The 26,944-nt window shown below is 37.2% G+C and overlaps 1 protein-coding gene across 2 annotated transcripts in view; it reads right to left on the bottom strand.

The window, feature by feature from the left end:
- Nucleotides 1-26,944, bottom strand: part of OXCT1 (3-oxoacid CoA-transferase 1) — a 121,099-nt gene that overhangs the window by 64,628 nt on the left and 29,527 nt on the right. For both annotated transcript variants that reach the window (XM_081053959.1, XM_081053958.1), the window contains exons 6-7: nucleotides 24,189-24,295; nucleotides 21,700-21,760 (exon numbers count right to left, since the gene is read on the bottom strand). In XM_081053959.1, coding sequence (XP_080910085.1) covers nucleotides 21,700-21,760; nucleotides 24,189-24,295 — 168 coding nt within the window. The remainder of the gene's footprint in view (nucleotides 1-21,699; nucleotides 21,761-24,188; nucleotides 24,296-26,944) is intronic.

The following is a 26,944-nucleotide window of genomic DNA, read 5'->3' as shown; positions in this document are numbered from 1 at the left end:
GTATTATATTATATTATATTACCCAGCCTTATATTAAAATAAGACCAGGTATTATTAGATTAGATTAGATTAGATTAGATCTGATCTTATATTAAAATAAGACCGTGTCTTATATTAATTTTTGCTCCAAAAGATGCATTAGAGCTGATTGTCCGGCTAGGTCTTATTTTCGGGGAAACACAGTATGTGTTTCTCTGTATTTTAAAAAGGCCTGTAAAAAGAGAGACACGAATGACCTAGGACAAATGGGAGTCACATGAAACCTTAAGAGGTACATCAAAGGCACAATATTGGAATGAGATGAGTTGGTTCCAAAATGCTAAAGATGATGAAACAGTGGTTTGGGGGTGATTTTGTTGTTTTTCCTGATGGAGAATCCAGAAATGATCATCACCACTGCTTGAGAGAGATGACAAAAAAAAGCAGAGCAATTCGATTTCATTTTGCTCCTAACTTTCCCATCAGGGAGAAGGAATGGGCAGACCTGATATGGCTAAGGAGGAATTGAATTCCAAGAAGAGATACCCAGATTCTCTGAACTCATTGTAGGCTGCAGACCCACAAAAATTATAGCCCAGGATTCTCAAAAAGCCTAAAGATATATGGTCACAAAATTATAGTCAAGTGAAAAAGGGCAGAGATGGCAACAGAGGAGAGAGGTAGATATACTCCTTTTCAAAATGGGGCTTCATTCACAACAGTATTTTAAAATGGTTATTAAATAGATTGTAATGTCATAAACAGAGAAAAGAATATTGTTAGACACTTGTACAAGCTATACCAAATGAACTTCATTACTTTGCAGATCAGGCTAGCACACCAGCAGGCCAGGAAAAAAGCATTGATTTCACAAAGCACCTGACCAACATCCTCACACAAGAGTTTTATAGACATAGTGGGAAAATGTGACTTGGATTCATTCACTTTCAATCAACAAATATGAATTAAGCACTTACTACCATAGATACAGCAATGAAGAATAGAGACAGGGAGCCTCCTCTGATGTACAGATAGATAAGTACTTGAAAAACCACCAAGTATCTGATGGCTTAACGAAGCCTTAGAAGTCTCTAATGCTGTGTGTTTCAGCTTTGAAAGAACACGTACTTCTTTAAGAACCTAATGAAAGCTACAGACTATTCACCCACAAAAACTGCTTTATCTGTAAAATCCTTCATGAGATTTCAACGGATTGGTCCATACACATCCTCCCACTCCCACCGCCAGCCTCAGCTAGACTCCTGTTCTAATGGTTTCATGTCTTTGGTCCTACCCTGCTCGACATCTTTACCAAGACCTTAAATGAGGACAGGGAACACATGAGACTTGCTATGGTTAAGGGCAGGGGTCTGGGTGCAACTGGCCAATCGTGAACTGATGCAGTCCCATTTCTGTGAGAGAAGACAATCTTAGGCTCCTGACTCCCAAGTATTTACCAAAAGTTTGGGTGAGAAAGACAGTATTCAAGAATTCCAACCGCTCTTTTAATGCTCCAGGAACAGTATGACCCTGGAGCAAACTAGTGTCTTTATATCACAGTTACAAAGTTGGTTTCTCTTTCTTGCCATCAAGTGAGTTCTTTCTTGCAGTTAAAACAGGGTGCCTAAGATAAAATTCTGTCTAGTTTTAATAGCGAGAATAGTTATGCTTCACCTGATCATTAGTTTCCTTTAAATTATATGTACTGTTGGGGCATCCGGATGGCTCAGTTGGTTAGAGCACGAGCTCTGAACAACAGGGTTGCCAGCTCAATTCCCACATGGGCCAGTGAGCTGTGCCCTTCACAACTGGATTGAAGACAATGAGCTGCCACTTAGCTGCTAAAGGAGTGGCTGGATGGCTCAGCTGGTTAGAGTGCAAGTTGTCAACAAAAAGGTTGCAGGTTCAATTCCCGCATGGGATGCTGGGCTGAGCCCCCTGTAACTAAAGACTGAAAACAGCGACTGGACTTGGAGCTGAGCTGCGCCCTCCACAACTAGATTGAAGGACAACAACTTGGAGCTGATGGATCCTAGATAAACACACTGTTCCCCAATATAATTATTTTTAATTTAAAAAAGTTTTAATTAAAAAAAATTATATGTATTATCAAATCTATAAATGAGTACTTTAATGTTGATTTGGCATCTAGTGGCTCATTCACGTTTGTCATTACAGTATAATTTTTTAGTCCAATCCTAGCTCTATTTTACAGCCTTACCATTGCTTGTTTTTCTTTTTATAGCCCTGCTTTTAATTATGTTGTCTTGTATATTTATCTGTATCTTATAAATATCATCTCTGGAACAAAATGGGTAAAAATTAAACTGTTCATTTGTCAAATTGGCGAATGATACAAGGCCAAAAAGAACAGCTGATGCAATGAAGATATAAAATGGTCTCTACTGGTTAGGAAAATAAAACGGGCCCATATTAACTGAATGAAATACACCAGGGATCAAAGTTAATATTGTAAAATAATGCTTTGTTTAGAAACTTTTTTGAAAAAGGAAATCAAAGGGTTTAGCTAACCACCAGCAACAAAGACTATAACGCAATAGATACCTCAAAAAAGGCCGAAAGAATCTTCCTTTCTCTACTTGCTATCTAACCTCAGAGTTGATGACAATCATGTTCAACTAAATATTCCTCCTTACAAAACAAAAACAGTCCTTCCTCCCTTAAAAACATGAAATGAGAAGGAAAATGGAGGACGCAGTTTGAATTCTTTAGAAGAAAAGCTTTACATAAAATAACTCAATTCATTAAAAGTATGACTAGCAGCAAAATCAGTAGGACATATTATTCAAAAAAAAAGTAGAAATATTACTCACTTCATGGACTAGCCCAATAGATTTGTAATGTGGGAGAACTGGGGTTTTTTAAACAAATTTAAAAGCAGCTTATGATAAGTGATTATTTTCATTTCCACTGACCCCAATACCATGTCCAAACAGTCCAGTCCATGCTTGTATTTTGCTAACACTTTTTATTTAATCAAAAATGACAATCTTCATTAGGTATGTAATATAATAACATTTAGGCAGTATTATATATATACAATTTTATGTGTCATCTCTTTTTTCTAAAAGGAAATTTTATTTGAGCTATAGCAAATCCAAAGACATAATTAAAATGAATTAAAATAATTCTAACATGTTCATTCAAAGCCCCAGTCTTATCTATAATAGCAAGAAAAAAATTATACTATTATCACATACCCTGAGAAAAACAGGGAGACATGATATAACTAATAGAATTAAACTGGAACATTTTTCAATGAAGAGAGTTATGAAGAAACAGGGAGAAAAAGAAAGTATGTGCTGGGTTTTACAGACACGGAAAAACTGCTTATTAGTGATGCCAACTAAAACTTTAAAGGGTTACTCTTTAAAACTGTTTCCTTCAATTTGGGGCTTTTAATCATCCTTGGAACTTTTAATCATCCTTGGGACTTTTTATAACAGTATTTTAACATGTAAACCGCAAAGGAGAACTGGGTTAAACTAACATTCCCAGGACACAGATAATGGCTGCTTAATCTAACAGTGATTGTGACTCCAATTCCGTTTATGAATGAGTCAATAATTCTTAAATTTAAAATCATTTTGCATGTGCAATAGAACAAGAGCTTTCTTTTTCATTTCATCTTTTAAAGATGAAATGAAGCAGTAAGCAAAGCAGAATCCTAATCCTATTTATTTCATTAAAAATTTTAAATGCTATGTTTGTTTTCCCTGCTTTAGTATAAGGTAGGCATAAAATGCAAAAATTAATCAACTTCCAAAAAAAATCTTCTTTCCACTCTCTGTCCTCCAATTTCCCAAACTAGTCCTTTCAGTCCTAAAGAAATTCAAACATAATCATCATATTCTCAGCTGTGATTTTAACATTGAGATCAAATGGCTCTTTCCTTCGTGTAAATAGCAGACATGCAATCAGTTCTAAGGCTGGAACCACTTGGTTCCTGTTTTCTCCAACAAGCTGAATTTCAGCCTTCTGTCATCATTAGGAAAGCAGGGCCAGTCCTAACTCTGAGGCCATCATTCACAGCAACTGAAACCCACCGAACAACAATTAAAAGAAACATCCTGATCTTTTAGACATTATTTGCCCATTAAAGTGGCTACGGTTGATAGAAAACAGCAATTTATTGATGCCAAAACTTTCTAAGAGAGTGGCTTTTGTCCATATGATTCTAAAGCCATGTATTTCACTGATTTCTCCTACACTTGAAAAATAAGAGACAACAGAGCATGATACAGAGAACTAGACTTGGGGTCAGAAGATGTAGATTCTGGTTTTAGCTCTAATATCATCTAATACTGTGTTCTTTGGTGAACCGTTTCATCTCTAAAATGTGGAAGTTTAATTTTAAATGGTGCCTAATATTCTTTCCACTCTTCACATGTTGTAAGTCTACTTTAGTTCCTGAATTTTTTATAAAAAGACTTTAAAGTACACACATTAACGTATCTTTCTAATTATTTTCGGTTGTTGAACACAAGATCAATACTCTCTTACTGAATGTCCTTTGGTAAATGCAACACATGATTTTAATTCCATGCCACTTAGAATATCTTCAATACCCCTCTGTATTTGTGTATCTGCTATGCCAAATCTCTCCTGACTAACCAGACTGCATGTACATGGCCAGTTTATTTGTCACCAATTTATAACCCTTTGCATATCTAGCTAAGGACCATATGCCTTGCTCTGCTTTAGCTGAATAATAGAAGCCTATTGAATGAGACAACACTATCTACTCCAGACAGCATTAAAAGGCACACCTTAAGATAAAATGATCCTAGAGAAGTCAGAGGAGGGTAGTCACAGTAATAAGGAAGAGAATTACAGAACAGCTGGTGGCAGATTACCAAGTCTCTCAAGGCAGGGCCTGACTAAGGCCTCAAATACATGGCTGTCTGGAGCAACCACTGAGCATAAAGCATTTCTTGCTTCCTTAGACTACGGCAGGATAATGATGTCAATCAACTAAAATGGTCAGAATATTTCTAAGCCTGCAAAATGATACTTATATTTTAAAACTGCTGGTTCAGTGATTCCCACATCATTTATTGAGCAACTATTATGTGCCAGGCATTGTGCCAGGTCCTGGGGATACAAAGATGAGAAGAACAAGGTCCCACGAGGTGCTCAGTCTAATGGAGAAGAGAGGTAAACAGCCAATCACAATACAACCTGGTAATAAATGCTATAATGGAGGGAAAGCTCCACTGAGAAGCAGAAAGTGAGCCATGCAAGAAGGGCAGGGAGGGCATTCCAGGAAGCAGGAATGACAAAGTCAAGGCCCTCGAGTCAGGGAAGGATGTGATCAACTGGGGAATGTGAAGAGATGGTACCTGTGAAAGGATTCAGGGTGCACAGGAAGCAGAGAGGCAGAAGGAAGTTTGAAATTTTTATTTTACAGAACGAGGAACCTAATTTTGGAAAAGCTTTCAGAAATAGCAACAGCTACCATGAACAAAAAAGAAATGTGATTTCCTTCATACTTCAAAAAACTCACAAGAGAGTTCACCTTAACAAATGCTGCTAGGGCAGTTTCTTTTGATTACTGTGGCTTCCCTCCAGAAAGAAATTTTTAACACCTAGGCAATTACAGTCTCTCACTTTTATTAATTGTTGGTTGTGTACCTGGTTTTTCTAGGGGCCTGGTAAAAAAGCCACTGGGACATTTGATTATATACTAATTTTAGGAGGCTGTCATATGCTATGGGCTCAAATTACAATAACTATACACGCAGAAATGTGTTTATAAGAAATATAACTAACTGGTAACACAAAAGAGGTCAATGAGTAATGTTTATCATTTTTCCTCTCACACATTTCTTCCTTAAGTCATTTATGTAAGCCATGACTTTTAAAATCCCTTTCTTTTTTAAGTTATATCTTTGAACCAGAAAGATTTAGAGTAACTCCAAAAAAAAAAAAAGCCAGCTGATTTTTAAAATGAAACAATCTTGCACAAGCCCTAATTATCACTTCAGTATTTGTAGACTAGATCTATATTTCGAGATGGAAAAAATAACATTTTTTGACAAGGTCTCTGAAAGGAGGAAAGCCACTATTATTTTAATAGGAGTGACTTTAAAATACCAAATTATTAACACCAGCATGGAATAAATCAATACGTAGGCAAAAGTTATTAGTTAAACGAAAGGAGAAAGCAAAATTAGTAAATGGCATCTTTCTCCTTTTTTGCAATAAGACAATTTTGTAAAAGAGCATCCCCACTGTTTATGTCAGTCATACTGTGCCTTATTATTCAATAACCTTTTAGGAGAGAATATCATAGGTAAGGAATCCAAAACCATTGTATTATGTTAGAAATGCCCTCTGGCCCTTTCCTCCCTTCTCTTTTCAACAGAATCTATGTCCCTATTTGCAAGGAGATGATATTGTAGAAAATCATAACCATAAGTTTTAGAGAGCTGTCTCAAAACAGTGAATCAACAGAGCGCTGGACTCAAACCTTATTTTAGGAATGGGTTCTGCAGGTATAGCTGTCAATCACGGTTACCTTCTCTTTGAGAGTCTTATCTATCTTTACTTCCATTACTGGGTTACTGCTGCAGGCTCAAGATGCTCTGCCTTTTCTAGTCTACTAGCTATAGCCAATCAAGTTCTTGCCCAGGGTGGAAGATCCCCCAGGAAGCTGGGTTCAAACCCAGAGAGCTTAGCTCCACAGCATATATCAGCCACAACCCTGCACTTCCTCTTTTTCCCTCTTATACAGCTCCTCATCTAAGTGGAAGATTCAAAAACACCTGGGAATGAAATAGTAGAGACATGCCCATTAAAATAACTGTAGTAACACTTACAACATATATAATCACAAAAGAAATACAAACAGCCAATAAATATTCAACATCCACTCTCAGCAAAGATATGCAAATTAAACCATAAGACAGCATTTTTCACTTAGCAAATTATCCAAAAAAAAAATTTAAGTATAATATCCATCTTATCAAAAATGGTTCAAAATGATACTTTTATCTATCACGGTGGGGATATAACTGAAATTACTTTCCTAGAAAAGTAATAGTTTTCCTAGTTTTCCTAGTTTTTCCTAGTTTTTCCTAGTTTTCCTAGAAAACTATTTAGCAATATTTATCAAAAATTTGTAAAATGTTGATGTACAAGTACACACCCAAAAAAATCCACTTGTGGAAATTTTGTCAAAGAAAAGTAGACATGCACAGAAATAAAGGTACTTACTACAGCATTATTAATAAGAGTGAAAGATGGAAACAACCTAAAAGTCCAACAATAGGGAGCTATTAATATAAATGTGAGTATAACTACTGAAATATCCTTTAGTGGAAAATATTTAGTGACCTGCAAAAACATTCTTAATATTTTCTGTAATGAAAAAATACGTATACAATATGGCCCTAATTTTATAAAAAACAAACATATACATGGACAGGAATTAAGGAAATCAAGCCAAGAGAGATCCAATTCTATTTTTTTCCTTCAACACCCTTCGTTCCATGCAGGAATGAGACAGGGTAGTTAGTATGTTGCTAGGTAGAGAGGGGGTCCCTGGTGGAATAAACAAAAAAGCAGCCATATCCTGAAACTCCAGGCCCTGGAATGTGTCTTTCACTGCAGGACAGACATGAGAATATGCTTTAAGGTTAACAGATAATCTCAAATCCCTTCTGGTGGGACAAAGGAGCAGATCTGATAGATAGGAAAGGGTTGCTTCGTTAACCCTTTCAGGATAAGCAAACAGGACAAACCTAACAGATGAATTCTATTAGAAGGCTCCAGCCCCCTTCCCCAAGCAGGCAGGGGAAAGCATAAAAGTAAAAGCCTTTTGCCTTAACTAGTGGGCACCCCCATTCGGAACCCCCTCCTGCTCGGGAGCTGCAACCTCTTCTCCTGCCTCTAATAAACTATCCTCTTTTTAAAACTCTTTGCCTCTCCCTGGTCGGTGTGTGCATTCTTTGGATGTAGGAGACAGGATCCCAGCCCACACCCAGACACTGCCGGCAGATCCAACATCACCTACATCATTTACATCTGGAAGACTCTCATTTTATAGCTTTTAGGAGAGTATACTATTTTACAAGTTTTAAGAGGTTAACATTACTGAGTGGTTTTTAATTTTGTGTTTATGGAAGTAGTAACATTGTCCTGGAGCTACACTTAGTTGACTGAAAAATTCAATTAGCTAAACGTCTATGACCCTGCCAGTAAGGAGGCAGTAAATTATATTGAAAGTGTTAATACTGAAAACTGTAAAGCAAAAGACATTTTAAAATATACCCACCATCCTTCACTTGTGCTTAAGAACACAGGCTTTGGAGGCAGAAAGAAATGTGTTTAGGTTGTAACTCTCCCTCTTACCGGCTTTGTTAATGTGAAGTCTTTCCTTATCCTCATTTCCTCACACTATAAAGACAATAAAACCTATCTCACTGACCCACTACGATTGTTGACTTAAAGTGCTCTGCATGTGACTGTATGGTATAAACAGCACCTGTTGTTATTTTCATTATTATTGGGCTATAATTCTTTCACCTGCTATTGCCACTGTTGAAAATATTTCAATTAAAAAATCTACTGCACTCTGTGTAGGGTATACTTTGGTTATATCCATTATACTTTGAGCATTTTACTGCCCCTCCTATTTCCTGGGAATTAATTTTATGAAAAGTTTTCCATTATATTTTCCTATCTCCTTATAAAACCTAGTCCTCACCAATCCACATATAAAATGTTACTTTGTACATTAAAATATGAACCAATGAAGAGGAAATGTAAATGAAAACATTTTAGGTGCAAATATATTGCCAAAAGTATTGGAGTAAGAAAATCTATAAACAGCAGCTAAAATACTTCTTTTTACCAATTCTCAAACTGAATTAGCTTTGTAAATTCCTCGTACTGAAAGAAATTCAAATTATACCAAAACTTCCAAACTCAGTAGCCTTAATCCTGTAGCTTTTTATAGTCAACCTGTACACATCTGAGTTTGGTAATGATGAATTTTTCTTCCCTGAGTTTTGTCTGTGCCAGTAAAGCTTTTCCAAAATAAAATGAAATTCTAAGCTGAAAAGAACTTTTTCACAATGCAAAGCAAAACTTGTATCCTTTTCCTCAATTATTAAGGAAACTAAAATAGCTTCTTCAAATAAATAACCCAGCTCCTTTTCACAGAAAGCACAGAAAAAAAGGTAAGTACTAGGGTTCTTCCCACTCCTGTTTAACTTCCCTTCTGTAGCATTTGGACTTAAAATTCTCTTCAAAGTAATTGAATGTAGACTTAGTTATTCAGTGACAGAAACACTGTTTACGAACAGTAAATTTCAGAAGCAGAATCAGAGAGGTGACCTATATTCTTGGACACGCGTAGTCTTGGTTTCTTCAAGGAACGAAACAACAGAATAGAAAATCATTACTTTCTAATAGTTAAGTTGTTCTTGGTTTCTAATCTTTCATTGTTTCTCCCAAATTAACCAACTGTTTCAAACCATTTCATCTAAAAACAAACAAAACAAAACATACTTTTTCAGGAGTCTGAAAATTCAATAGGGCAAAGATTCCATAAGTAAAATATCTATGTTTGGACCCTTTAATCCTTCTGCTGTTGTGTGCCCATGGTTGAACATAAATCATCAATGAATATCTGAGGCCATCTTTATTCATTTTGTTTCCTTTATTCCCCAAAAAATAACAAATGTTACTTTCACTCAAAAGAAGTCAAGATATTGAAGTCAAGATATTCAGCAGGAGCAAGTTTCATCAGGGGACAAATTTTAGTTTTCATAGCAAACCAGAATATCTGAATCCTTTGAACTAAAGTACAAAAAAAGATAAACAGGTCATTGACTAATGCTCCATTTAAAATGTGACGGCAGAGAGAGGTCATCAACTTTTGAGTGTACAGTAGTCCCCTCTTTATGCTCTGTTTTGCTTTCTGTGGTTTCAATGACCTGCAGTCAACCATGGCCTGAAAATATTAAATAAAAAATTCCAGAAATAAACAACTCATATAAGTTTGAAATTGTGTGCCCTTCTGATTAACACGATGAAACTCACATCACCCTTTTCTGTCCTGCCTGAATAGTGCCTAATTTATAAATTAAACTTTATCATAAGTACGTATGTGGTATAGGAAAATACACAGTACATATAGAATTTGGTACTATCTGTGGTTTCAGACATCCACTGAGGGTCTTAGAAAATATCCCCCACAGATAAAAAGAGACTACTCTATGCAACGTAAACTAATGAAATGACAGATTTATAAGAATGTTCCTTTCTTCAACATGTTCATAATGCTCCCCTTAAAAGACATCAGTCATAGTTTTTGCATGACATAAGTGATCAACATATTTAGGTTGATTTGGGTGGGATTTAAATATTAGGTAATTAGGTAAAGGGATTAGAAAATACAAATTAGTAGTCACAATATTGCCACGAGGATATGAAAGACAGTTGGAGAATATAATCAATAATGTTGCAAAGATTTTGTAGGCTATTAGACGGGCACTTGTCTTATTAGGGAGACCACTTCATGGGCTGTGTAGATGCCTGACCACTGTGCTGTACAGCTGAAGCTGAATAATATTAAATGTTAACTATAATTATATATATTCACAGGACATGGAGTACAGCATAGGGAATAGAGTCAATGGAATTGTAAGAGCTATATACAATGTCAGAGAGGTAGTAGCTTGGGGGGAGGGAGTTATCACTTTGTGAGGGGTGTAAATGTCTAACGATTACATTGTTTTGTACACCTGAAATCTATAAAAAATATTAGGTAATTTACTGACAATTAAAGCTAACAATATATTTAAAGCATAATCTAGGTTATTATTTTCATAACACATGAAGATTTTAGAAATTGGGGATATTGTGGAATTTTCATTCCCTTGGATCTCAAGAACTTTAGAAGACAGGGAAAGGATAGGGAGGATGAGCCTTACCAGCTGCCATTCACCCATTGCCTTGCTCTATCGTCATCATCACTGGGTGAGAACAAAACCTCATCTGAGGTTTATTAACCAAAGCAGCAGGAGGGATCCAGGGGAGAAACTTAGCACTTCAGAGCTTTAGAGAAAACATTCCAATGCCCCACCTCACTGGTGCTCAAAATAAATCAGTTAAATAAGCGAATAGGAGATGTCACAAAGAAGATGGAAGATTCTAAAGTAAAGTAATTTGTCCAAGGTCACAATGCTAGTGAGAGGCAAAAACGTGATTATTAATCTCCTATTATGTTTACAAAAAATATACTGAGACTCCTCAGGGCTTAGTCCCAGGACTTTCCCTAAGTGGTCTTTTCCATTCCATAGCTAACTTATCAAATAGATGTGAATTGTTCCCAATTATACAACTCCCTTCCAGACCGCTCCTCTGAGCATTACACATACACGTCCATCTGCCCCTGCAATACCACCATTCGCATGACTAAAAAAGCCATTCAATCCTAGCAGAGCTCTTGTTTCCTCTCCTCCTAGAAAGCTGTTCCTCCCAGGTTTCCTCACCTCGGTAAGTGACACACCATTGCTCACGTCAGGCGCAGGAGTCATTTGCATCTCTGCCTTTCCTCTACCCCCACACTCCACATCCAAGGCATTGGCGAGTCTGAAAAGATTCCTCTTCCAAAATACGGTATACCTCAATGCCATCACCATTCCCAGTCTCCACTCCACCATTAAAGTTCAAGCCACCATCACCTCTTCCTTGAACCTCTGCAATAGCCTCCTCCCTGGCTACCGTATCGCCTCCCTCATCTCTCCATAAAACCCATCCCACACAAAACACCTAAACTAATATCATGACCCTTTCATTTGCCCTTAAAATAAAGTCCAAGCTCCTATAAAAACCCACATAGCTACCTACCCACATTTTCGGAATTTTACATTCTTCTTATTGGTGATTGTCTCAGAAATAAAGCTTTGGTTCCCACCATGGCATGTGTCGTGCGGGGTGTCCGGCGGGGCGGCCTGCGGGGTCTCTGTTCCCGCTCCCCACATAAGAACGCAGGACATGGTGAGGCCAAAAAGGAACACCCACGGAGCCATAGGTAGGGAAGTCATACCACTATGGTCTCACTGGAGGCTGGGTTTACACGACGTGCGATCTGCTGTCCACTTTGCTGCCAACCAACCAACTGTCCTCGACTCTCCTTACTCTCCTTCAGTCTCCTCCTTCACTCTCCTCGGCTCCCCTCCGTAACCACGGCAGTTATATCAGTGACCAATGGCATAATGGCTACAGCTGATGGCCAACCAGCCACAGCTGACGGCCATCCACCATCCGAGCCAGCACCTCTCCACATGAGGCCGAGAGCCTGGAAACTGCTTTCTGGGGCTCTGTCCCCACAGCATGTCAATGGCAAATGGAGTCAGGACGTAAACCAAGTCTTCCGGGTGTCCTTTTCATTAAGCCAGTCAACTTCCTAGTGCTCTATTCCCAGAAACTTATCCATGTCTCAGTTTTCTCATTTGTAATACTGCAATAAAACTGCTTCTCCATCTATCGCATTGTATAATTAAGGGAATCGAGACAATATAATGTGAAAATGCTTTGAAAAACATAAAGCGTTGTACAAAATAAAATACATACTACTGCAGAAATGATGCTCAAGTATGGAGTTTCCTGAGCCTTTGTTTACAGGAGGAGTTAAATGAATCTAGCTAAAATAACCAACTTTTGTCTCTCGTGACATTTGACTGGTTCAAGCCTTTTGTTTTGCTTATGAGGACTAATGCTAGACAAGAAAGTACGTGGGCACCCTGGTTAACTTCCTGATTTCAGGCTTTCCCTTACCAACAAATAAAAAATAACCAGATAAATCTTACAAATATGTTTCTGACTAAAAAGAAAATAGGAATCTAAAAGCCACACGTTGGAAGGCAGAGAAATCAGCCTCGCCATGCCCAAAGTCTCTCTACTCTTCTTTCTCTCTCTCTCCAGAATATGGAGGGTATAGCTCCAGAGGAAATGAAAACCCAGTGCTGCGGGGCCCTTCCAAACCCCAGGGACACAGAATGACTCCAACTCTGGACTATTTCCATAGCTGCTGAAAACTCTGCCAGCCGGCAGGAGCTGCAACCACAGGCCGGATGCAGGGCAGGTTGGAGAGGTCCTCACCCCATCAACCCAGGGTACCAACAACCACCTGCATGTGCATTTGTGTACACAAAAGACTGGCCCTCAGTATGACATCAAACAGACAAGAAAATACAATATGCTTCTAATACAATGAGTCCATCAATAGGCAATTACATTAAAATTGGATTTATTGACAAAGACCCGGAGATTTTAAAGAAATTGTAATAACTGTGGTTGGATAAACAAGTTGCCGTATATAATCTTCCTTTCTTCATGGTTGCCCCCCCAAAATAGGATTACCAAATTGCATAGTCATTTTACTTTTACACAAATTCATATCATTCAATTTAATTTTTCATTAATTCTCTTCAAACCACTTATCATTATTTTATTTTAGTTCTACTTAAGTTCATTGGTCCTTTAAAAAATAATACTGAGTGACATTTAATATATTCAGACTACAAAAATGGAAATTGAGTTGTAAATTAAGGATCTGCAAACTTTTTCTGTAAAGAGCCAACACAAATCACACTGGTGCAACAGGCTTCCTTTTCCTGAAGCAGGTACTAAAACTAAGGATGCCCTATATCGGAGAAGGCTGAGGAATACGCCCTGATTGTTTTCCATGAGGCAAAAAATTCTGCCCACATATTTTTTCCCCCTCCCTAGATAGTCAAGGATAAAAGATGTTCACTAAGAATTAATGAAGCATCACTTATAATGTACACATTTGTATTAAAATTTAAAAGCATAGGTTTATACAGTGCAGGTTGATAAAACACAAATTTGTGAAGCCTCAAAAATTATAAATAGATACAAAGTTAAAAAGCCAAAAATAGCTAGAATACAATTCACCAATCCATTAAAAAAAAAAGGGGATTTATTATTAAAATGACTTTCTTTTAGGATCTCTGCACTAACAATGAAAAACAGCACCAAAATTTTGTAAGGATAATGGCATACAAATTACTTGCTGTAATTGATATTTCTATCCCATAGTGCAATGAAGTCCATTGTACCTGAGATAATGGAATTCTCTCATAGTTACTGCATTGTTACCAAGCAACAAGAAATAAAATGTCAGATTAGTACTTCATTTAATATATTTTTATCATCAATAAACCATATTTCTATTCTGCTATTCTTCTGGATGTAAATGGTCATTAGACTAATAATTAAATTTAACAATCTACAAAAGTATACCAAAAAATGCAGTAATGTTAACACTGCAATTCACCAAGTCCACGCTTTTTATATTTACTGCTTCCTTGGTAGAAACAATAAATATTTACACTGCAGTAATTCTATGACCCATACGGTCATTTTGCCAAAATACTCAACTACAATATGTCTTCATTAAATATATCTTCCTTACCATTCATATATTTTCAAACCAATATTGCATTTCACAGGAATGCAAAGAAATGAATCATCTTTAAATATTTCAATACTTTGAAATAAGTAGAATCCATCAGTTCATTTAATTTAGTTACATAAGGATATTAGCATCTTATAAGTCAAAGCATTCTGTATCTGGCTAAATTTGTAGCATACGAATAAGACTATACAGATAGCCCTTTCACAGTGGTTTAGTAATTAATCAAAAAAAATAAAATCCAAAGCAGAAGTAAAATCTTATAACTGAAAAACTATGAGAAATAAATGTAAATTAAAGATATTATATAATTTAATAAGTCTAAAAATTAATCAATATAAATGATAGCCATCGCTCATCCATCCCAAAAGTAAACACTTGGGTGACTGCACTCTGCTTTTGGATCAAGGATTCCCACGTTTCATGGGCTTTGGTAGGGAAGATGGTGTTACTTCTTTGCATTGTATCAAACAACATTCTTAACCCCCTCTTTTTTTTTCTTTTTTTTTGAAGAACTTGTGTTGAGTGTTCAAGTCAAAGGGCCCATGTGGATGAAATAGAAAGGATTGGGATAAACAGTTTCTTGGTTGTTGTCTTCATTATTCGAACTGAAGTAGAAAGCTTTACCAGGTAAATACTAAAGGGCAGTGAAGGACATTTAACATATTATGGTTCACAACAGTGAATATCAAATCTGACATTTTAGCCAAGTTCTCATAAATATCACGTCTCCAAATGTCAATCAGAGATCTGTGTGTGTGAATAAATTCCACATAGGCATGAGAAGTTGTTGCCTGTGCATGGATGTGTGTGTTTGAAACTAAATCTGTTTAATGAAGTTTCTCTGCATGGTTAGAAGTATTTGTCTTAAGTGGAGAGAAGCTTTAATTTTTCTCCTGTTTATACCTATTTTTTTTCCTTTTACTGTCTCTTGGAAAAATTATGAGTTTCACTGCTTTTAAAACTGTAATATCATGAGGCATTAGCAATCTAAAGATTAAGAATAAAAGAAACTTAAGAGGAAAGGAATTATGCTTATCCTTTAGGCATTTTCATTTTCTCTAAAGCAGGAAGAAAGATAACCAGTCTCTAAAACACTGATACATTAATTGGACTGATTGGTGGAGATTAAATGTTCACAGGATCCATTGACGTGATTAAATCCTGTGATTAAAATCCACTGTGTTCCCACCTTCTATTGTAATGTGAAATAACCCGTTTGATCACTTCTGCTATGATTATTTACGAGGAGCTATCAACACAAAGTTTTCCACAGAGGGCCAGAAAGTCACAAAAGCCAGGAGGCTCTAATCTCAAAATTATATTTTCCATTCACCTGAGTTTTAAAGTCAAAATTAGGCCTCATCGTCTCTTGGGAACCACTGCAAAATGAACTAAAAACGTAAATTATATTTCACATAGCCTCGGAAGAAGATACTACCATTACACTCATAAAAGTTACCCTCAGGTAAGATAGGACTCCCCAGCCTACCACCTTGCACTAAAGAAAGGAGGGTATGTCGTCCTTACTCTTCAGACCCACCAGGAATGCTTCCATCTCAGGTATTTTCACCCGCTACTCCTTCCTCCCGCTGCCCAGATTGCTCCGTCAGATAGCCACAGAGCAAATGAGCTAGCTTCCTCATTTCCTTGAGGTCTTTACTCAAAAGTCCTCTCAGTGAGGCCTTTTACTGACCACCCTATCTAAAATTTCAGTTTCTTCTCCTGACATTTCATGTCCTTCTTCATCCTTTTTTGTCTCCCTTAACATTTATCAGTATCTAAGACACTATATATTTTACTTACTTATTGTATCTATTGGCTATTTTGACCATCAGAATGTAATCTCTGCGAGGGCAGGGATTTTTCTCTGTTTTGTTCACTGCTGTATCTCCAGAACCTAGAACAGTGCCTGCCTGGCATACAAGAATTTCTCAGCTTCACTTAACTTTCCTTAAAATGTCACTAACATATAACATCTGGTGCTTGTTTAAAAATAATACAGGAGGAGAAAGAAAGGGACAGGGTTGTAGATGGGGCAGGCCCGACTATGGGTTTGGTCATTGGACCCGGGTGACAAGTCCGGAAGGGTTCATTACACTCCTGCTTATTATTGTGTATGTTCATCACCCTTCATAATTTGTGAACTTTTTAACCGAAAACAAAAACATTTTAGTACCATTTACATTGAAGTCTTTACCTTTCTTCACCCATCAACCAGAAACAACACATTTATGCTTGGCAGGATGGCAGCTGTACCCCTAATGGTTTCCTCTAGTTAATCCCCTAAGGAGAGATGGCATGTGCCAGGCATTAGTACAGAACACAGAAGTCACAGTTCCCAAAGCTTGGCTCCTGTAACCAAAAAAATCTTAGGATAACACTTTGGAAAATAATTTTTCATATGTCCATACCTTATGACTTAGACTTATTTTTTTTTTTAAGATTTTACTGGGGAAGGGGAACAGGACTTTATTGGGGAACAGTGTGTACTTCCAGGACTTTTTTCCAAGTCAAGTTGTTGTCCTTCCAATCTTAGTTGTGGAGGGCGCAGCTCAGCTCCAGGTCTAGTTGCAGTTGCTAGTTGCAGGGGGCGCAGCCCACCATCCCTTGCGGGAGTCAAACCGGCAACCTTGTGGTTGAGAGCCTGTACTCCAACCAACAACTGAGCCATCCGGGAGGCAGCTCAGCTCAAGGTGCCGTGTTCAATCTTAGTTGCAGGGTGCGGAGTCCACCATCCCTTGTGGGACTCGAGGAATTGAACTGGCAACCTTGTGGTTGAGAGCCCACTGGCTCATGTGGGAATTGAACCGGCAGCCTTCAGAGTCAGGAGCATGGAGCTCTAACCGCCTGAGCCACCGGGCTGGCCCCTAGACGTTTTTTTTAAACAGCAAGGGACTGATGAACACAATATTCCTGATAGTGGTTATCTCAGCAGGGAAGGCAGGTAGGTGAAAATAAGTATGAACAATCCTCTAATTCTTATGTTAGGCGGTTTCGCAGGTGTTCAATTTATTATTACGCTTCATAACCCACACACGCTGTATGTACCTAACGTTTGTGTGCATCAAATATCATATAATATAAACCATTCTGTCATAGCCCATATATAAACATACCATAATATAAATGAAATAAGTTTATTGAAGTTGTCATAATGAATATACTTATTTTAACTAAAAGCTGACCTTAGCTAACTAGTTGAAAAAGCTTTGTGTAACCCTTGCTGTCTTCTAACACCAGCCAAGGCACAGGCCTGAGAAAACCAGCTGGGTTATTTCGGTCACAGCCTCCACAGCCTTCAGTAGCTGAGTCAGAGGACCTTTTGTGACAGTGCAGGTGTGCCAGACTGCTTGCAAAGAGATAAAGTGTCAACAGCCTCCTGTGTGAAGCACTCCGACCCCTCCCCCTAGGTTTTCTATTATAAGTTGCTCTTTAAAAAATGTAGAAATAGATCACTTCTCTAAGAAACCCAGGATGGCGGAATATGCACCCAGGAGACCGGCAGAGGGACTCACGGGAAGTTGAGGGTTAATAAGATCCCTCTAGAAGCCAAAAGAATTCCCCTGGAAGACTGGACATCCTGCTGCTCCTTATTATACACCCAGAACACCCTGCCAAGAGTCATTCCCTGGCTGCTTTGCACTTAAACTTGTGAAGTTTATGAGAAAAGACTTCACCCACTCAAAGAGAGGGAGGTCCAGAAATAACACTGTCTAGGTTAAAAAGAGACGCATTTTTCTGGCATGTGTGCCAATATGTGCACCCACTTGTACTTACTTTTCCCAAGCAACTAACCAGTTCCTTAAAAGGGAGAGAAAAATGTAGCCAGCATTTAGTAGGTCACAACTTTGTGGTGAAGCATGCAAATGGCTGCGGGTTTTAAGAAATACATATGCAATATTTATATTGGTTTTGTTAAAGAGGAAAACAGACATAATTGATCATCTCTTTGGTTCTGCACAACTCATAAGTTTGTTTAGGACACATGTGAAAAGGGAAACTTTTCCAAAAAAGAGTAAGGTTCTCCTTTTACAGAAGCTGGAAATAATTCACGTCAATGGCAAATTTGGTATTTTCTTTAATTCAAGATAAACATACTGGTTTACTTGTTGACATAAAAAAGCAAGAGACAGCTTCTATGTTCCTTTGCCATCCTACTTCTAAGTCCAAAAATGTTAAGATGTCTAAGGGAATCATCGTTAATATTTTAGGTATTTACGAATATAATTTTAACCTCCTTAAAACTCGAGTTACAGGATAGAAACAGGGAGAAAGGTTGACAAGATACAGCACTATGGAATGGCATAGAGCTGCAGGAGACAGTCTGTAACCCAGATTCTGATACTGAAAAGTCTTACACGTCCTCTTCTATAAGGGAAAGAAGATAAGCTGAGAGTTCTTAAAAAACAAAAAAAAGAAAAAAAAGTTTTTGAGATGTAGGGTATGGTCGCTGTTATAGTTCCCACTGTTGAAGATAGTGCAGTATTAGAATAAACATTCAATCACCACGGTTAGGAAAATTTGTGAAAAGCTGCAAAGTTCAAAGAGGCTACACAACAGAATGAACAGAGTCCAAGAGAAAGACTGAATGAACCCGTAGGGCTATTGACCATAGGATGATGTTTTTCTCAAAGCCACCTCCAAGGTAGAGGGGACGGGAGGAAAAAAGACCACAACTGGAATAACTGGCAAGGAAGGTCAGGGATAGAGGAAGACACTGGCCAAAACCCTCCGTATCTGCTTGATTCTAATAGCCCTGAAATGATCTACTGCGGATTTTCAATATATTTCATGAGTTTGAAACAGCATCCATTTACGATGATTTCAGAGTACTTCATAAAATAATGGAAAAAAGGAGACGCTTTGGGGTTAGTCTTTTTATGGTTCTATCCTAGTTACACCTAACTGTGTGACATCAGGTATGTTTTAAAATCCTCATCTGTAAAATGAGGGTAATAATGGTTCCTACTTCATAGAATTATAGTGAAGATTAAAATCATAATAATGTACACAAGGAATACTGCAATGACTAATTATAATAAGTACTTGATGAATGGTAGCTACAATTATTGTTTAGATCTAGCCAGCAGGAGACTCCACGGGTAATTCATGATCTCTGAAGAATCCTCTGAAATACTACCCTTCAGAAACCAGTTCATTATCATCCATCCTCCTAGGATCACCATAAAATAAAGCAGGACTGGACTAGAGACCAAGGATTATAGAATCCTAGAGGCCCATACAGGTAATGGCCTGCACAGAACGTAGCACAGAAGAGGAGCGAGAGGTCCAGGGTATTCACTATACTCAAAATAATCCGAAGTCATAAGGTCAAAATAGACTTTTCATATCAGAAAACACCCAATCTACTCTTTATCCCTAATTCCAAATTATTTTCTACTTTCCAGTACATACTATTTACAAGTCAACCTACGGGCATCTGGCCCTCCTCTATAACAATGCACAGGGGCTTGGCTTACAATAATCTATCGTCTAGGTAGCTGTTTTGCTTAGATTCCTAAAGTAGAATAAAAAATTAGATTTTATCTTGGTCCTTCTAATTAAGCTATCCAATAAAACTTTCTGTATCTATGGTGATCAACATAGTAGTTAGTAGCCATACGTGGCTACTGAAGAGAAACCAAATTTTTATTTTAATTTGCACTAATTTAAACTTTAAGTCACACGTGGCTGGTGACTATCATGTTGGACAGTGCAGGTTTAGTCAATTGGGAATAGCTGTCTGCAGGCCTGGATTAAAAAAGGATCCTAATGAAGCCGAGCCTTAACAGAAAAGAGTGTGCTGTGATAGGTCAGAGATGTGTGTTCTAAGACAAGGAATAAGCTTTCGTTTTATTTGCAGGCTCAGTAAAGAATTTTATTTCCCCTTTTCTTACACCAAAAGAGAACCTCTCTTTCTAATATCTACAGTGATTCTCAGGTACTTGAGCATTTCTGCTCTTGAAAGAAATAAGATTGGCTAAAAAGAACCAGATTATAAAAGAAGGGGAAAAAAGAAAACTTCACCCAGAAAAATACATAATGCTCTTTGGTACTCAGAGAAGAAATAGTGACTTCTGGTAGTTTACATAAGTATATAAAATCAATAGAGTGCTAAACTACCAATTATTTTAAGCTATGTTATAGGCCTTGCTTCAGTAATGTGAAAGATGTGTGCCATGGACAGGTCATTAAGCTAATTCAATTAAAAAAATTACACAGAGAGAGTAAACCACGTTATTCATTTTAAATTAAGGAAATAAACTAAAGCCCTTGCAAAAGTAACCACCATGCCTAGGTTGAAAGTACCACATCCCCCAGCACTTTAAAAACAATACACTTCACTTTCAAAGAAAAAATAGAACTATAACATTCAATTGTCTCAAAAATACCACTGTACTGCCACCATGAAATACCACCTTGGCCAAGCGTATGGAGGAATCAAAGAATGTCACATACAACACTCCCATTATGAGAAAAGTCAAGAATATACATTCTTATTTCCAGATCCGAAGATGGGTTCTTATACATCCCTCTCAAGGGAAAATTATCTCAAACTACCAAAAAAATTTAGTTCCAAGGTGATCCTCAGTTAGGAATCATTGAGTTAGGAATCATTCATTTTAAAGTCTACTTTTGGGTTCAACTGTGTATAACCAAAATGGCAGGGGTTTAGTACAAGCACACCTTTTCTGCCCCAGAGCTTTAACCCTGGGAAAGTTCTAGAATTATTCAAGTCTCTCCCAAATTCTGACCTATCCAAAGGAGAGTCTTTTAGTTCCTTAATTCAACTGCTCTGAATAGAACCACATCAAACAATTATGTGTACCATCCTCCTTCTTCCTTAAGAGAATTCATAGTATTTTACACAGTAAGATAATGAACTTCTCCTGATATAACTTACTATTCTCCTGGGATTCTGTATACAAAAACTCATCTTGGGATCTCATTCAAGAAGATCTATTTTACTCAAGTATCAAAGGACTTTCATAAACTGATCCCATCACAGCTTGATTCCCAAAGAAAGTATTCTAGTGAGACCCTAGCAACCAGAAAACTAATGTTACAGCAAAATTTCAACTATTATATTTTTAAATCAAATCCTTCCATACCCAAAATGGAAAAGCTGTCATTGCTTGTCCTCCAAAAAAAACAAAGGAGCTGTTATACTTTTTCTTGAACTAATACACAACATCAAGTTAAAAATTTAACATCAAGAAATCAGAGATAACCTCTCTTCTTACCTCTACCACTGAAGTTTCTGCAGCTTTGCACATCGGCAAGTTGAAATTTCGTGCACTCTTCCTACATTAGGGATTGGGGGAAATAAGGAAATGGGGAAAGAAGAACAAAAATAAGGAATGTCTCTTTCAGCTTTAATTATAGATTAAAAGGATTTCTGTGAACTAAGAATTTGTGAATCTTTTCAAAAAGAGTATATCATATTTTCTGTTATAAAGTTTTATGATTATTTCATAAATAAAAACAGCATGATACCTACTTCAATTATATAGTTTATGAGGTTGAGAGAGAGACTATTTTTCATGTTCAATGTATAAATTATACACAGAAAAATAAAATGGATATTAACAAATCTATTTAAAACGAATTTCCCTAAATCTTTTAACTGGGATGCAGCTTCTTTCCTATAGTTAAATATTTCATCAAACTTGCTCTTATTAAAATATTAAGGAATAGCAGCAAGTGCTTCATATGAGAAGACATAGTAATTATGTTCTTTACTCAAGAGAATGCTATTGCTGAAATTAAATGAAACATTCATTGGTAATCTGTGAGTCACCTATAAAGATCATTGTGGGGAACTGATTTCTAATAAAATTTTTGAAAGTACAACTCCCACCATCAGACCTTGAGGTATAAAACTCTCAAGAAAGTGCCAATTTTTCTGAACGTTTTCCATTTCCAAGTTCCTAAATTAATACACTTCCTCTAACCATAAAAATTTAAATACATTTTTGTTTCTGAGAGCATGAGTTGATAGAAAAATTTCTTTAGTAAAGGGAAATAAGTCAGAGCTATGTTTTACTAGTGTTTTTAAGCCACCAATGCTTATTTCACTTAGATTCAAGAATAGGCATGTCCTTGAGAGAGGAGCCCTTGTGTACCTCCACAAGTTTTTCTGTTGGATTCCACCAGAGGTCCAGCATCAAAAGCTCCAAGGGCAGAGTGGCCAGACATGAAGGTGTGCAGGGCTCCCCACTTTAACAATGGCCCACTCTGTACCAGTTGTCCCACTAAACGTCAAGGTTGTCCCAGAAGTCAGTATCTTAAGAGCCGAGGTCACCTGACCCCTGATGAGGAGGCCTCTCATTTCACATCAAAGCTCCATGTTTGTTTGAACCACAGGCATGATGTCTGTGCTTAGAACAGACCTTGTGCAGTCTTTCGATACCAGAGCCAGGCAATGGAGTACAAGATAAACTCATGGAAATATTTTAAATAATTCATTTCCTTTTGCTTCTATATAATTTCATTACTGTTTGTTTTTTTTAAAAGCAACTACACCTTGAAAACATTATATCAAAGTGTCAAATATGGTGGACATGATGCAAAATGTCTTTTGTAATTACTAAAATTAGTTATAATTACAAAAACTAATTGAAGTCAAGAAATCAAACATAATATTAATATTATATGTTCTTCAGAAATGAACAAAAACAACATGAGTCTGGTCACTGAGGATTTAATTGTTATTACATCAAAGCTGCATTTGCTAAAGATAAAAAAATTGCTAACTAAAAGCACTAAATGACAATATTATGAGAAAGAAAATGATTTCTGTAACCTATCAGATGAAGTCTTTAATACCAAACATTTTGGGGGAAAATGTTTTCTTAATTTTTATGTGTATATTAAAAGGTGCCATAATTTTTTTTAAAAAACCTATATAATCTATAAATCCAAGATACTAAATACTTGGTATTTAGTCTGCTTAGGGTAATAAAAAGATCTTAAACTCTATTAAGCCTATGGCTTAATATGTGCGACTATCCAGATAATAAGAATGAAAGTTCAGCATTATTACAATCAATTTTTCAGACGAAACCTTTTTATAAGCATTTCCTAGTAGACGCCAATAGGACTGGCAAAGAACTGATCTAAATAATTATTAGCAATATTTTTCTAGAATATAGAAGTAACAGGTATTTTAAGACAATGCATATAAATAACAGTATCAAAATTAAATATAATTGTGTGCTTTTGTCATTTTTCTAAGCATGTCAACATTGTAACTAGTCTTGACGACTAAAACACACAGGGGAAGAATAACTTGTATGTGACTATATACAAGCACATATAGATTCAAATATTTAACAAGCAGTGCAACATGGATGCCAACCAACAAGAACAGACTCCCACAAGTCCCTCATGCCAGCAAGACTGCGTAACAGCAGCACTGCACACATATGTATATATACCGTGTTTCCCCGAAAATAAGACCGGGTCTTATATTAATTTTTGCTCCAAAAGATGCATTAGGGCTTATGTTCAGGGGATGTCATCTTGAAAAATCATGCTAGGGCTTATTTTCCGGTTAGGTCTTATTTTCGGGGAAGCACAGTAGATACACATGGATGTGTTTGATTTTCAGCCATTTCTTAAATGAATTTTTAAATACCAGACACATCAAGATATCCATTTTGTAATCATAATCTAGGAAATACAAAGTTGCTGAAATACATTGTATTCATATTTAAAATCATCACACTACCTGAAAATTACGTTTCCTGCTTGGTCTGCCTTCCAGGCTTTCACCAAGGCAAAATCCCCTGTAATTGCTTCCTCCAAAATAAAATGTTGACCATTAAACTCTTTCACCTGCAGGAGACAAAAAGGTCTGCATTGTCAGGTATTTGCACAGCTCTTATTTGGTTGTGATATGTGCTCTGGTAAGGGCAGATAAAAGGGATACAAGCTTAGTCAGGGAAGGTTTCTCAGAGGGAAAAGAACCAAAACTGAGACCTCAAGGATGAATAGTGGTAGGCAACTAGGACTTAGTGAAAGTGGTGGAAGGGAGAACTGAGGGAACAGCATGTGCAAAGGGTCAGCAACAGGAAAGAGCTTGGTAAATCTGAGGAACTGCAAGTTCTATACGCCTGAGGCATAGACTGTGTATGTTAGTATGCACTTTATTACTTGTGTGCATAGGTTACGTATTGAACATGAAAAACAGTCCCTCTGATCCTGTACCCCAGAAAAAACTACACAGTTGCATGAAGTGGCCAATGTATTGCTTTTATATACAAAACAGTTATAAAAATCCATCTCTTTTAATAAATCTATAATCACCTGTTGAGATTTTAATTGGGATTCCTAGAATTCGAAGATTAATTTGGAGAGAACAGACATGCCATAACTTCCAACCCATGAGCATAATACATGCCTACATTTTTTGAAGTCTTCTTTTACCTCCTTCAATAATTTTATGATTTCCCCCCCAAAAGCTTTTTATATATTTTTTAGGTTTAGTAATAGGTACTTCATGGTTTCTGATGTTACTATGAATGTTACATTTTATTCTATTACAGCTTCTCGTCAGTCATTACTGGTCGAATGGAATGCTACAGATATTCGTATGTTATTGCCTTTAATTCCACTACGAATAGGGGGTTGGGGGGGTGGAGAATGGAAGAAACTTAATGCCAATCTATGCCTCAGCATTGGACACAACATCAAAGCTATGCTTCATCCATCCTGTACTACACAGGATGGCAGCCATTGGAGGGCAGAACCCCATTCCCATTCCTACTGCACCCCCTAGTGGAAAAACTGCATGCGTTTGGAAAGCTTCAGTAGAAAGTTGAGATGTATTTACTTTTCTTTGTGGTTTAAAACAGAAATCCTTTCTTAAAGAACAGCTTGCTTAAATACATTATCCCACTCTCCTGCTAGTAAAGATTAATGAATTTACAGAATCCTTGACGAATGAGGATCTTATTATTATGAACTTAGACAAATTTGATAAAAGATATTTATAAGCTGCACATCAGTATAGTTTCTTAAAGAATCTCATGTATTTCAAAGTCATTACAGTAAATGCCAATGACGATAACTAAGTATTTTACATACAGATCTAGAAAACTACATATAGATCTGAATATATGCTAACCCAGGGCAAAGTAAGAAAAAGAAAAAAAAAGGCTTCTTTTTCTATTCCAATTATATAATTTCCTGATGGCTCTACACACTAGCAGTTGCTGAATGTTAGCTATTTTAAAATTTTAAAAGGGAAGGAATTGGTTTTGTCAAACTACCATAACTATTATACTCACTTAAAAGAGTTGTGCATTTCACAGTTTCCACTTTCTCATCTTTCAGTCCTTTTTTCAATCCACTCCCATTAAATTTTTACCACTCCAGAAAAATCCTCTATCTCGGAAAAATTGCTCTTTAAGGTATCCAATGACCAAACCCATGTTTCCAAATCCAATGGTCAAGTCCCAGTACTCTATTACTACCTCTTCATACTTTTGACACAGTTGATCACACCCTCCTTTGTAAAATGTCCCGTCGTCTTTCAAATCACCAGACTCCCCCAGGTTTCCGCTTCACTCACTAAACACTCTTTCCAATTCTTTTTTCCTGCTCTCTTTCCTCTGCCCAACCTTTAAATGTCAGAGACCTCTTCTCAACCTTCAAATGCAAAATAGGTATTCTCTATCTGCTCTCCAGCCCTATCCACTCATCCAGTCCCATAGATTTAGCTAAGATACGCTGATGCCTCCAACATTCCTATGCCAGCTCTAAACCCTCCCTGAGCTGGAGCCTATTGAGCACCTCCTCTTGGAGACTAATGAGCGTCTTAAATTCACCAAGTCTCTCTCTTTGATTACCCCCATGAGTGGCCCCTCTCAATAAGTAGCATACTTGATTCTTGTCTTAAATCCTACAACCAATTCATTAGTAAATCCTGTTGGCTTTACCATTAACATATATCCCGATTTCAACCACTTCCTCGTACAAATTCTACTGTTACCACCTTAGTCTAAGCCACCTTACACTGTTGGATAAATACAAGTTACACTCCCACATGGATAAATACAACAGCCTCTTACTTTCTCTTGCAGATTCTGCTCTTGGCCCTGTACAAAAAAACTCACCTCCCAATAGCAACAACTTGCCAAAATAGAAATCAGGTCATATCATTCCCACCAACTTTCTGTTGGCCTCTATCATACTCAGTAAAGTCCAAGCTCATGTGATGTGGCTCCTTCCTCTCTTCAACCTCCAATCCTACCACTCTCTGCCTCACTTACTCTGTTCCAGTGTCATTGCCATGCTGTACCACACACAGGGCAAATTGGCCTCAGCACCATGTCCCCTTCTTCCTTCTGACTAGACCACAACCCTATCTTTGCCCTGCTCATTCTATTTTATTCAGATCTCTACAAAATGTCACCTCCACAGAGAGGTTTTCCCTGACCCAGTCTGGAACACCACCTCCCTGGCCACTGACCACTCTCTCTG

Source organism: Rhinolophus hipposideros, assembly GCF_964194185.1.
Source record: "Rhinolophus hipposideros genome assembly, chromosome: 7".
Taxonomy (NCBI): domain Eukaryota; kingdom Metazoa; phylum Chordata; class Mammalia; order Chiroptera; family Rhinolophidae; genus Rhinolophus; species Rhinolophus hipposideros.
Note: the sequence above shows the minus strand (reverse complement) of the source record. Positions and strands in the feature narration are given on the sequence as shown.